The sequence below is a fragment of the Mixophyes fleayi genome, chromosome 5 (genome assembly GCF_038048845.1).
Source record: "Mixophyes fleayi isolate aMixFle1 chromosome 5, aMixFle1.hap1, whole genome shotgun sequence".
NCBI lineage: Eukaryota > Metazoa > Chordata > Amphibia > Anura > Limnodynastidae > Mixophyes > Mixophyes fleayi.
This window is the reverse complement of record NC_134406.1, coordinates 46,318,327-46,332,822: the sequence shown is the minus strand read 5'-3', so window position 1 is coordinate 46,332,822 and position 14,496 is coordinate 46,318,327. Positions and strand designations below refer to the sequence as shown.

Sequence of the window (14,496 nt, the reverse complement as noted above, 5' to 3'; positions counted from 1 at the left end):
ACGTGCAACATATTAATTCCAGTTCACTACTTTAGCCTTTTGACATTTAAATGTATAACTTTGAAAGCCTGTCTCTGCTTTTTTTGTTGTAAAATGAAATCTATTCATGTTAGACTTGACTGTCGAGAAGCTGGCGTGTTATATTTTAGCTGTGTAATTTTAATCTAACATTGCACAATTTTAACAGATGCAATTAAAAACGTCAGGAGCAAGGATTATAAATTACTTAAGTTTTATTACTCTAAAATTTAAATCAAGGCTCACTGTTCAAAAAATTGTAACAAGTTAAATAGATTCAATGGCAGGCGATGGATAATTAACATGAAAATAATCATTTTATAATTATTAATCTATAAATAGCAGATTATTGCTCCTGTTTGATATCAGGGTTGCTTAAGCCAAACATAGGAAGGAACATGGGTTGTTTTCCACAATGACATTATTAAACTGAAATTTCATTCTGTCTTATTGACAACCTGCAGGGCCATCTTTTCCATTGGGCACGATGGGCAGCTGCCCGGGGGCCCCAGGGGCAAGGGGGCCCCATAGGCACGGCTCTTAATGAGAATAAATAATCCTGCATAAGAAAAAAACCTGCAAAAAAACCCTTCAAGGGTCACTGAGCAAGTACATCTATCTATCTCTATCTCTATATATCTATATCTGTATCTGTATACATCTATATATCTATATATATATCTAGGGGCCCCAGTGCACTGCTTTGCCCGGGGGCCCATAATGTTGTTAAGATGGCCCTGAGAACCTGTATTATTTTGGGTAATAAGTTATTTATATAGTGCTGAGTATACTATGTAAGTTTACAAACAATCTGAGTATTTCTAGGAAAGCATAAGAAAACTGCTTGCTTTGTATAAAAATGCAGGCACTCTGTTAGGAAAGTGCAGGCTGCAAAAAATCGCTCTTTTACCTTAAGCTTAACAGTGGAAGCAGCCATGCATGAATATAATGAAGAATGTGAGGACATTCACAAGCAGAAACCTCCACATTTGCATACAGCCCATATAGTTCCAAAGCCTTGTCTGTCCCCAATTAAAAATAAAAGTAAAGGCACTTGTGTAGACAAATAAATAAAACGATGCTCTTGGTACAATTGTCAAATCGCCAAAATTTGGTGAATACTTTTACATATATAGTTTCTACTTCACTTGCAGGCAACAGTAGTCACTAGATGCAATAGACATAAGGCAGAATAAAACAAAACACATGTATTTGTCCAATGTTCTTGACATAGAACCAATAATCCTCTTTGTGCTACAGTATAACTTAACCAGCTTACCAGGAAAAGTAACTCCTGTAAGGGTGAGCTATCATCATCAATTTATATAGCGCCACTAATTCCGCAGCGCGAGCTATGTTGGACTATTTGTGAACACTGTTAAACTGGAACCTTTTAAAATAAGCAAATATAATGCCAGCATATTTAGACTATTATGCTTTGTCTGTGCATTCAGCATACAAAATTTGTATTAAAGAAAGATTGGGTGAGTGTTTATTGGGTGTCAAAATCTAAAGCAAGTTTTTAGGTTTTGATTATTATAGTGGCATGTAAAAGCTAATTTTACATTTTGGGTGGAATTAGGTGAGCTCTACATGAGAGACTTTGACATCCCCAAACAAGGCCCAAGTAGTAAAGAACATCTTGTGATTGAGACCATTTAGTGCATTGGGAGACACTGAGTTGAGTGAGTGTAGGTACGTAGTATTTTCTAATATAGCATTTCTAATATATAACCTGATTTCACTCAGAACTAAATTTTTGCTTTTAGCCTATAATTTTACCCTTCAATCATAGTAGTTTTTTAGTTTTGTACCAGGAATTGTGTATCCACGAAAATGTCTTATTTTTAATACTGATTAAAAAAAATACTGATCGGGATGTATTAAAGTCCATTTCTGGATGGGGTCTTAAAAATCAAATCAATTCAATCTTCTAAGAAGTGATTTGTATAAAACAGCTTCCAACACTGGTTTAAAAGCAAAACTTTATGATAAAAACCGGGTGTGAAACATCTGGTTTTACTGTACAGTTTCATTACATGTGCTGCTTGGCGAGATGTTACCTGCCCAATTTAACTGGCTAGGTGGGTGCCATCCTGTGCTGCAAACCTTTTGAATAAATAAATAAATAAAAGACAAACTTTGCCCTATCCTAAAACCCTTAACCAGCTCCATTGCTATACAGCCGGGTCTGAGTCCAGGCTACACAATACTTATTTTTTGACAGCCATGGGTGCTGCTTGTAGAGGGTTGGCATGGTGGAGTTTTACTAAAGCTGGTGTCCAAAAACAGTAGATGGGGGTATGAAATCATAGTCCATGGATGAGTTGGAGAAGTATAAGTAGCTATTACCAGGTGTGTAGGGCTGGGGGGTGCAAACTCTCTCTAAGATTTACAAATGCCGGTGCATCCAAAGGAAAAAAATTGGTGCATCAAACATAAAAATTCTTGAGTTAGGAAGATTGAGGTTGTAGTGGGGTCAGTGGAGTAGTGATTGGTTAAATGTAGAGGTGGAAGGCTGGTGGGTGGTGGGAGTGAAGGGGTAGGAGGGGGATGTGGAAGAGTGGATAAACTCATGAGGCTAAATAGGGCGTTTAGAACATGGGAAGGGGGTTGGAAGCTGGGAATAAGCTGGTGAAGTATTGAGATCAGAGGAGCAGGAGAGTTGGTGGGTACTAGTAGGAAGTAAGATATAAATAACCTTAAGTAAAAAGAGGTAACAGCATTTAATTGTTGGCAAAATATTGAGGTTAACGACACTTATAGTTATATTATTTAATACTATAATATTAGTAAGTAGTATTATTTGTGAATGGTCAAACAGATGGTTATACATTGATGCACAGGTATTACAATAATAGTATTACAATACTGGTACATAGGTCTTTGATTAACAGTGGTTGGATGGTAGAGTTGAATGAGATAACATATTATAGTGTGATCCCCCTGCTTTATTGAAAACCAGACCAGATTGTATAGCAGTATAACTGGTCACAGGTATTGGAAGGGGGACTAATTATTTTACAATTATTTATTTAATAACATTTATAGCGATTCCATCATAATAGTTTGCCCCTGTGAAGAAGTCCCCAGGTGAAGCTGTTTGGTCAAGCTTAAACTGATAAACCGATAGAACTGTGTCCAGTCACTTCACTTATAGCAGAGTGATATGTGCTCATTGATACTCAATTCACCCCAGGCCTTGCGTGCAAAACAAACAGAATAGCTTCTGTTTTCAGGTCTTGGTGCATTCAAACAGTATAATAGACGCAAGGAAACTATCATGTAACAAACAGGGAACCAATAATATAAACATCAAGAATTGTCATAGGCTGACATAGGCGCCAGGACAGGCCCGTTGCGTGTATCGTAGATCTTTGCTTTTTTAAATCATTCCCAATTTGGGATCTGCAATATGGTTCCATGTAGAGACCCATTTTTCAGAGCTCTCTTACAAATTGGCCATGCTGACCAGTGCCAAAGCCATGTCCCCATTTTATTTTTTACAGCTAGCTGAAGTTCCACAATACTGGGAAAGCCACAAATTGCCAATGCAACACAGACAATCTCTGGCTGTTACACAAAGCAATTTTTAAATTACCTGCACATTTCACAGTGCAATGAGTACATTAATGACTAATCACTAATTTATTCATTGAACTGTGAGCTGTGTGGGAGATTTAAAAAGTGCTTTGTGTTCTATGCACTCATCACATGAAGTTGTTTCTCTCATTTTCTATCGACAGATTGCTTGAACAGCTTGCAGTTTGAACAATCTCACCTTTCAGGACCACCTGTATTCTATTTTGAAAGACCACATCTGATTTTGGATGCAAATACAAAATATGGCTCTTAATACATGACTGTATTCTGTACTATGTAATCGATCACTTTGTAAAACACACACCTTTCGTTCTTCTTTATTGCACGTTTCTGATTTGCGGTTCTAATGCGGAAATTACCTTAACACATTACCAAATTTTGAAACCTGATTGGAAACTAGAACAAGATGCAGTTTTGCAAATTGCTGGCCTTAACTTGTACTTGTTATAACTATTTTTTAATGAACTGCTGAATAATATTTGTCATTACTGAAAACCTCTCACTTCCCTGCTGCTGTCAGTCTCGTACACCAATTAAGACTCATGAGTATAAATAGCCTAATTTAAATATGCAAATATTGTCAAATTGTTTAACTATCAGATTTGTCCAAAGGAATGGGATTCCGTGGGGAATAGATGAGTGTGTCTAGAAGAATATATAAGTATTATAAGCTCTCTGATGACTGCAGTCATTAATTTTCAATCCTCTTAATCAAAACGGAAGAATTATAGCATTAATTGACATGAGTTGCAGTCATCATGGGATTCTCATGTGTTGCTGGAGATTACTGGGAATTTTTTTAGTCTAAATGCTTTTGATAAGCTCTAAGTAAATTTTGAAAAAAGAACATTTATTCTAAAAGAAAGAAAAAGTTGAGTTGGCGACATATTATGCACTGAATATACTCATTAAAATGATGTCCCAAAAAAGCATACTTACATGTGTATGTTGCGTTGCACGCATTTCAAAATACATCCAACTAAAACAGCAGTATTTCTGCTTCAGTCATACGTCATGATGGCTTAGAGTTTCAGCACCCAATTCATACACAAATAATGTAATGAAGAGTCATGTACACAAGAGAACATACTGTCATGACAGTGTAATTAACACACACAAGTCACATTTGCCATACAAAATGTAATGGAATACATCCATTGTTTACTGCTTTATAAATTAAATGTGAATCTTATTTCATGCAGTAGTCCATACTGTAAGGGCCTGATTAAGGGTTAAGGCTGCCCTAATATGCTCATATTGTCCCCTCACATTCCACACTAGACTAATACATGGTAGGTAACAACAAACTCGTCCTTCGTTTAGAATGTGACTTCCTTCACCCCTGACCATTGTTTATGTTCCCATTTTTTCTAAAGTCAGCTACACTTGAGTTTTTAAAGGCTCATGGCAATTTTGTCACTCATTTAGTTTAATTAAAATTAGAACTGTATAGCAGAAAGGAGGCATAAAGGACTGCTACGGAGAGTGAAGATGTGAAGTAGGAGAGGGGACTGTCACACTTTTGCTTGTTGCCATCCTTGTCTCTCTTGCTCGTTTGTCCCCAAGTACCCGCCCAAGGATGACTCTGTCACAAAAGCCGGATAGTGGGAATGGGCCTGATCTCTGCTTGAGTGACAGCTTACCCTCAGACAGGTGCGGAGTCTATCGAAAGAGAGGTAATCACCAAGGATTCCCGCAAGGGAATATGGTCTTAGCTGCTCTCAACCGCAGGTCGTGGTCCTCTAGGGGGCGCCAGAGCAGATAATTCAGAGAACCACCAAGTAGCTGTAAGGCAGACTGGAATGTAGCCTCAGGTATATGGAAATTCAGGAACTGGACGGATGCTGTGTGATGTACAGCAGGGGCGCACGCTGTGTATGCAGCCGTACATGCGAAGCAGCTCCATTTCGGTGGCACTGTATTGTACAGTAGCTGCGGCGTTGTCAAAGAAGCGTCCGCGGCGGTGCTGTATTGTAGTAGTACAATACACCACCGCCGCGGACGCTTCTTTGACAGCCCCGCGGCTGCTGTACAGTAAAGTGCCACTATGTAGGGGCACTGTTTAGCTCCCGTTCTTCGCGTGCGCCCCTGATCAGCAGTATAGCCATGAGTCTTAACAGCAGAATATGCTGTGAATCGATGAGCTGCAGGACTCAGAAGGACTAAGTTATACACAAGTGTAGTAATTCAGGTACAGGACAGATGCTGAGCGATGCAGTATAGTCACAGGTCTTAGCAGGGGATTAGGCTGCACAGGCTGAACAGGTAGTGCTGTGAAGTGCTGAGCTGCAGAGAGCAGAAGTTCTGAGATCCACACAGGTGTTATAACTCTGGAACAGAACCAATGATGAGCAATGCACTGCAGGGAGGCCACAGGTCTTCACTGTGGAATAAGCTGAACAGGTAATAATGCTGTGAAGCGATGAACTGCAGAGAGCAGAAGCACTGAGATCCACACAGGTGTTATAACTCTGGAACAGGACCGATGATGAGTGAAGCTGCAGCAGTTAAATGAACGGCCTAACCCACGAAGTCAAGAACAAATGTAGTTATAAGCACGAAGAGGATTCAGAGGTAATGCTTCCTATCAGATAAGGAGACTTGATGATCTGACACTCAGGGAAAGGAGGACCCTTTTAAAGGGAACTGGCTGATGATCATCCAATCACTGCGGAGCAGAGGTTTTAAAGGTTCCCGGGTTGCGCATGTGCAGAATACTTGGCAAAATGGCGTCCGAAGATAGAGGAACATCAGGCTGTACAGCAGATAGCAGTAACCAAGGGAAACCAATGTACATAAGGATCAGAATGGAACTAACCGGTGAGATGCGTGATAGACTTATTGTCTTCAGCCTTTACCATTGAAATATGGCAAGATGAAAAAACTTGCTACATTTTTCGTTCATGTTTTCTTTTTACTTTGGCGTGCAACTATTCTCTTATACTTTAAAATGAATTTCATTTTATTCTTCTCCCTGTCACAATTTTGAAACCCTAATAATTTTGCACCCCCCCCCCAAAAGTCTAGGGCCCTAGTCTACAGCTTAGACAACCTATTGGATAATCAGGCCCTGCACGCGGTAATGGTAAATAAGTAATCCGAATAGACTGCTGCAACTTGCTATAATATAGCTGTGAAACTAATTAAGTAATATCAGCTAATTGGCTGCTAACAGCCAATTAGAAGTGGCTAGATGTGATGCTGGTGTCATCATCATCATCATCACGAATCTCTACAGCAAGCCTCCAGTTCCCGAAAATATACACCTTCTAAGAAGCGGATCTGGGAATGCATCCAGTTGTCATTGGTTGTGTCTCTATTGGGTGCTACACTTACGTGAACACACCCTTACTGTACTCAAGTTATGCTTGCCCACCCCAGTTCCACTTCTCTAAGCGTAAGAGCCTGCATGTCTACTATATGCACAAATCTAGATATGGTATGTATACACAGTATGGAAATGCATAACTTTATGCCCCCAAAAGTAACTTAAATAATGCTCTTATGGGGGAATTCAATTCGCTGTGAGGTGCTGCCAGACATAGCCCCGATGTCCGACTGTGCACATTGCCGGCTTATATGGTACAGAATCTCTACTCATTTTCTCCTCGTATCTTTATAGGACATGAGCGAAAATTAACTGAGAATTGGGTTAAAACTTCACTGTGTCTCCGCAGACTCTTCCCCAGACACATTACAGCTCCTCAAACCAAATTGAATTCCCTCTTAATGTTCACAGGATTAATTACAAATTTGTTTGCATAGTATACATTATGGGCCTAATTTAGAGTAGGTTGCAATTTTGTTGTGCAAACATAAATCTACAATGCAAAATTGCGACCTTACATGTGTATTTTGAAATGCACATATCATAAGATACTGTAGGCCTGATTCAAGTCCAGCCATTTCCGTAGCGTATATTGCATGGATTAGCACTGCAAATGTCCAGAAACAAAATTTAGGCAAATGAGCTCGGCTGCGCGGACTTCATATCCGCATGCATCTGACACTTACGACCCCTTATGGCTTAAGAGGCAGAACAGGGAGGGAGAGAGCAAACTAATGTAGGCCATGTATAGTAAGAACATGTTCATGTAGATGCGGCTGATTCAAATCTTGTGTTTAGTGTAAGTATGGAAGTTTTCAGCCATATCTTCAGCCGTTTAAATAATCCTGCTGAAGCGGCTCTACACCGCGTCAACCGGCTGATCTGCCTAGGCAGCGCATGCGCACACACAAAACATCTGATGGGGAGGAAACAGCTGGGAAGTCAATACAGGAGTATACCTGCATTGGGAGGAGGCAGTATATACCAGCAACAGCCGCAGAACTTCAGATCTATGGGGGCATATTAGGACCAGATCTCCCTCCGGGTATTATTTGCAACAAGGTTCTTCTACATACCCTGCCCTGCTACCACTCAGACATAATTTGGCTTCCCTCTCTCCGATATGTATGCCAGGAACAACTAGCGGTGAGTGGCTTTTATGAATGACTATACACACGGAGTGCTGTTCGCTGCACCTGCTTCATTGTTTACTTTAAGTGGATTTCTTGCTAGGGACTCTGGAACTCTAATATAGGAACTGAAGTTCGCTGCATCTATCTGTGTTTCTGAAAGTGGACTTTTCTTCTTGAATTTACTTTTAGATATTTATAGATTAAGGACTAATTGGACACTTTATCCTACGGGCTATTGAGTTATCCAATATTGCTATATTATATGCATATTGCTATTGACTCATATCAGTCCTTTTTCTGGTCCGGACAATATCAATATTAATGCCTTTAATTTATTTTTCATTAAATTGATGTAATAAATATTGTGTTTGCTTTTTATAACCACTACACCTTATTGTGCCAGGGAAAACTGTTTTTTATGATATGTTTTGCACCTGCTATAGGGCAAGTGTAAAATCCCTGGGATAGAGATGATTGACACAACGTTGTCTGTTTACTATCAAATAGTCCTAAAAAAATACTTCACCCTGTATGTGCACCTATGCCTACGGAGAGTACATGCTGTTTATATAGAGCGTGTTTCCATCCCTGCTCAAATTGTAATATATCTTAAGAAGCGTTTGGATTTGAATATGGATGGAACTACACAAAAATTGCATACTCTTTTTAAACACTGAATTTAAATTTTTATTGTGACTTCAATCAGGCCCAATATTTACAACTCAAAATACAGTGTAAATATGTGGCTGTTTCAAGATATGCTCTGAGTGTATCTTGATGTGGCCGGAGTAATGATACAGCAGTCATCATCATCAAGTGCTATATATTTACTTGTCAATAAAAATAAAAATGTAAACAAATAAATGTAAAAAATCAACATGCCCCCTAAAATTAGTAACCAGCTAACAGGGAGACTCACGACATGGGATGCCATTGTCATAAGGTAAACTCAGCCTCAGTCCAGTCGACCCGACCCGAATTCACTAAATTCAAAACACTATCCCTATGAATTTAAGAAACTAACAAAGAGCTAAAATAGGTCTTTCTTTGGGGGGGGGTGGGGTTATTTTAATTACAATGCTTAAAAAAATTAAGGTGTGGGTGTTGTTTTTTTACTATTAGGTACATTTATGGAACTACTACAGGGGATGCTGGCATTTGTGGCTTAACCAGTTCCAGCATGCTCCGGGAAGCCACTTGCAGCATGGGCATGCTGGTCCTTGTAGGGCATTGTGGTGTTAAAATATATAACAATTTTATTAAAAGATATATCCCCAAAGGGTACAAAAGGACACATACCGGAACAAGGTGACATAAATGCAGTAAAAAGTCTCTAGAAGATGTGAATACCTGGGTCATAAAGTTCCTTGATATGATATCAACATGTCCACATGTTAGGAAGTCCTTTGTTCACAACCATCCAATGCATTTTGACTTTTTTTCACAACATCACTGTACATAAAAACAAATAAAAAAATAATAATGTACAAATCATAATATACAGAAATGAAAATTTCTGCATCAAATAAAAAAAACATTAAATCACAAATGTAATCTAAAATATAAATACATATAAATAAAGCTTGAGGGACTATATCCATTAAAAATTTCAGTTTTTATAATAATCCAATAATGGTCAATCGCTAGCTTAAAAGAGGGCATACAAAAATATTAAGGTCCGAATCGCAATGGAAAGAAATATTTGAAAAATAGAAGCAATTCCAACATAGCGATAAACTTTAATAATGAATGAGAATAATAGATCAAAGGAGGCCTTTGGAAAAAAAAAACATCCTTTTCTCTTCCGGAGGCCTCCTTTGATCTATTATTCTCATTGTACAGGTCCTATTGTTATGAGTCCTATTGTTACCTTTGGAGATATATGTTTTAATAAAATTGTTTTATATTTTAACAGTTTTTCTCCATTCCATATCCTACCTTTGAATGTGTATGGTTGGTATCTCTCACCCACATATCCTACCTTTGAATGTGTATGGTTGGTATCTCTCACCCATACATCTAACATTTGTATGCGTATGGTTGGTATCTCTCACCCATACATCTAACCTTTGTATGTGTATGGTTGGTATCTCTCACCCATACATCTAACCTTTGTATGTGTATGGTTGGTATCTCTTACCCATACATATAACCTTTAAAAGTGTATGGTTTGTATTTCTCATCCATACATCTAACCTTTAAATGTGTATGGTTGGTATCTCTCATCCTTACATCTAACCTTTAAATGTGTATGGTTGGTATCTCTCATCCTTACTCTAACCTTTGAATGTGTATGGTTGGTATCTCTCACCCATACAACTAACCTTTAAATGTGTATGGTTGGTATCTCTCACCCATACATCTAACCTTTAAATGTGTATGGTTGGTATCTCTCATCCTTACATCTAACCTTTAAATGTGTATGGTTGGTATCTCTCATCCTTACTCTAACCTTTGAATGTGTATGGTTGGTATCTCTCACCCATACAACTAACCTTTAAATGTGTATGGTTGGTATCTCTCACCCATACATCTAACCTTTAAATGTGTATTGTTGCTATCTCTTACCCATACATCATACCTTTGAATGTGTATGGTTGGTATCTGTCACCCAACTTTAACAAAATTTTACTATGGGATATTTTATATTATGTTACACATTGCTCTTCTGGAGCAACACAAGACAGAGAGAATTTTGCTTCATCTATAGAGGACGTTCTCAACAGCTCATAAAGAGTGACAAGAAATTCCATCACATAATATCTGTGAAAGGCTTGCTATCTACTTACACCACATGAGTGTGATACCACATGTTTTGCATAAGATTTTTTTTCATTGTAATACAGAACTTCACTATGTACACTTGTTTTTCTTTTTTTGAGAATCGCCTATTGAAGATTCGTTTGGAAAAAAATTGGCTGGATAAAGGATTTGAAAATTTTTTTGGACACTTTATATATTTTTTTTTTTGTCCTACTTTATACATAGAGGTAGTGTTTATACTTATTTTTTTCACTTTTTTGCATTTAGTGTTTAGCGTCATTGCTAGATTTCTTTAGTTTTTACTCTCACATGGGGTAAGGTGGTTCCCTACTTCTAGTAAGGCAGCTTTCCACTAGTGTGAGCGCCTAGGGTTACCGAACTTTGTGCTTCAGCTGACCACCCCTCAGATAAGGGTTGCCAACTGGGCAGCCAACTGATTTAGTTCCCTCCTTGTACCCAGAAGCCATGAGTGTGGGAACAGAGCCAGTAATAAAGGTCATGCCTAGAGACCAGAGTGGATACTCTGTGATTCAATAGTGATATAGTGGAAGCTGGATATCAGATCTGGTAAGGGGTTATGGCTTCCGCTGGACTGACAAAAAAAGTGGAGGTTACAGCAAATGACTGTGAGGACCAGTAATTTTCATCCTTCCTTTGTTCCCTGCAGTTGTTGTGCATCTACATGTCCAAAAGCAGGGTGACATTGAAGCAGGACCACTGCCATGCAGGCAGTGACAGGAGAGGAGCCTAGCTTATAATGAATTTTTGCACATTTTAAATACATGACTCCAAGTTTCCAGAAGCCAGCCAACTGAAAACGCTCCAAGAATAAGCAAAAGAAAACATCAGGTAGTCTATGCTGCACGATCAGGTAAGAGATGAAGAGCAGAATGAAGTGTGTTTTATGTATTAATATTTAGCAAATTTGTGTGTGTATATATATATATATAATATATATTTACACACACAGTGGTGGTGTGGGGGTGGGGGGGGGGCATCACCTGGTGTAGCAGCCTAGGGTGGCTGTGACTCTTCATCAGGCCCTGTTTCCATGTTTGTTGTTTTACAACTGTTATAGTGTAATTGTTTCAATTTTGAAAAAATGCTCAAGCTCAGTTGGTGATTTGTGTTAAGTAAACTTAAGCATTCCTTATTCAGATATTTGCCATGGTATGAAAATATGTTCCTATGGTACTGGAGGTTTGTGATATGCTTCGAGGTAGCCCGATATAGAGCTGAATTGGTGTGGGAGTCTTTGGTTGTTAACTCAGGGTACACCCTCTGCTGATTAGCATGGCCAAATAACCTGTGGGCGTCACAGTCACAATATAGTGCCTCCTACCTTTGGTGTCTGGGTGATGCCTATTCCTACCAATTCTCTGTTCTCCCTCATATTGGCAATCTGACACTTTTCCATATGCACTATAGCAGGCAAATACTGATAAAGGGGAATTATTGTTCTCTTAGTTTTATCCTGCAAGTTCTAGCCAGGCACATCAGTTGCTTATAAGTTTAACACAGTAGATAGTCTTATTATTGGTCACTTCTGCTTTTATTTGACTGCTTTTCCAGTTCTGACTTCTGTCTTTGCAGTTTGATTATGATTTTTTTCTATTCATCTTAGTGACTTTGTTGCACACTTGCCTTATTTGTCTGTGACCATGACTGCTTTTTTTAAATGTCCTACTTATACCACTTTCATACTGCTGCCCCGGCAATATCCCGGGTTTTTAAGCCGGGTTTTTGCAGGGGCTCGGAGCGTCCCAGCTCAGAAACACCATTCATACTGCACCTCGGACCCGGGAATTTCCCGGGTTGACCCCATTCATACTGCACAAGTCTGTGCCCTGGCAATTTGTGGGAGTCATCACCAGAGCAGTTTTCATTGGCTGAAAAATGAAGACTGGATGCTGCTCCAGTGTTTAAATCCTGGCAGAAAAACCTGAACTTTGCTTCCTTTCACAAAACTAGTATTTCCCAGACTTTGTACCTCTGTAATGTGGGATATCAGCTACATCAGACACCCAAATAAATACACAGCACTGCACTTTAATCAGGACAAGTAACCTTTAAAGGGAAATATACTCTATCTATTAGCATGATTTATATATATAAAAAAGTACAATAGTGATGGTATGCCTTCTCTATATATCTCCAATCATGTATACCCAATGGTATATTTATGTATGTAATAGCCATTAATAAAATTTCTGTAAACTGCCCTTCTTTTCATATACATTCTTTGTATTCTCCTGCTTTAAATCCTCCAGAGACAGGCAGACAGCCAATCATCTTGTTTTCTGTGCAACTTGGGTTGAAAAACCCTGGTTGTACCATTCATAGTGCAGGCAACCCGGGTCTGACCCGGGAATTACCCCTCGATAAATCCCGGGTTGAAGACCCGGGTTTTTAGACCCGGGATTTTTGACTTGTACCATTCATACTGCACCAAGACCCGGGTCGTTTGAGCTCGCCCCGGGAAAAACCCGGGATTTTGGTGCAGTATGAATGGGGTATAAGCGTCATCCAATATTTTGACCACTTCCTTGGTTTTCTTGCTAAGACCTTGTGCCTGGTTAGTATGTGAAGTTTTTCCCTTGGAAAATTGTGTTTATTTTAAGTGGGGGTCAAGACATTAGGAGAATAAAGTTTTGGAGATTGGGCACTTCCTTTGCATCAATACTTTATACAGATCTAGTTCTTGGTGTCTGGCTTCAGCCAAATAAAGGATTTTTACACATTTATCATACTCGCACTCTTACAGTAAAATACTTACTGCAGACTTAAATCATATATCTTCCTTTGCTTCCTGTATTCGGGGCAATCAATGCAATGGTGAGAGTAACACTGTGGGAGATGAGCAGGTGAAAAGTGTATTATAAAGTATTAAGAAAACAAGAGAACAGATTGTAATACAGATGATATACACACATATATATATATATATATATATATATATATAATATTTATATATATATATATATATATATATATATATATATATATACTTAAATGTACCATGTATTTCATTGTATATGTTGCTGACTAGCTTGGAACCGACAATCCTTCTGCTTGATGATTCTGGTTCTGTTGTATTCCTAATTCCTGATCCCCCTGACTATTCTTTAGCTCCTCGTTTCTGGTCCCGTTTTGATTCCTGGTTTGACCTCGTCTACCCAGACTATTCTTCTTCCTCACATTTCGGCCCTTCGCTTGGATCTACTGGCACTCATCTAGCTAGTCCATTACGCTCTGAGTGGGACTTCAGCTACCTCGCTAGTGACTGGTTCAGAGGACCATGATCAACACTTCCCACGCGGCTAAGAGAAAACTTCCTTGCTTTGTTCCTTGGTAAAAACCGGGGAGTGTTAGACTCTGCATCTCTTTGTTCAGTAGCATCAATGGCTAGCAGGAGTACGTCTACATTTCCAGTGTGAATCATGACAGAATACTCTGGCCCATATGGACGGCGCTGTAGATCCGGCACTTCGTGTTTTGATTCAGCATCTTGCTTTATGGGTAGTGCAGCAAAAATCGAACCATCAACTTCTTCAATGTCTGCAAGGTCTGGCTAATCGCCTGGATACCCTTCAAGCTTCACTGAACCCGTCAGTGCAGGTATCTTCTCTGTCAGCCCCAGCCATCACGGTT

At 39.0% G+C, this 14,496-nt stretch overlaps 1 protein-coding gene across 1 annotated transcript in view; it reads left to right on the top strand.

Annotated features, from left to right (window-relative positions):
• LOC142159442 (uncharacterized) overlaps positions 1 to 14,147 on the top strand; it is a 31,799-nt gene extending 17,652 nt beyond the window's left edge. The window contains exon 4 of the mRNA XM_075214346.1: positions 13,975 to 14,147. Within this exon, the coding sequence (XP_075070447.1) occupies positions 13,975 to 14,147 (173 nt within the window). The remainder of the gene's footprint in view (positions 1 to 13,974) is intronic.
• The last annotated feature ends 349 nt before the right edge of the window (positions 14,148 to 14,496 follow it).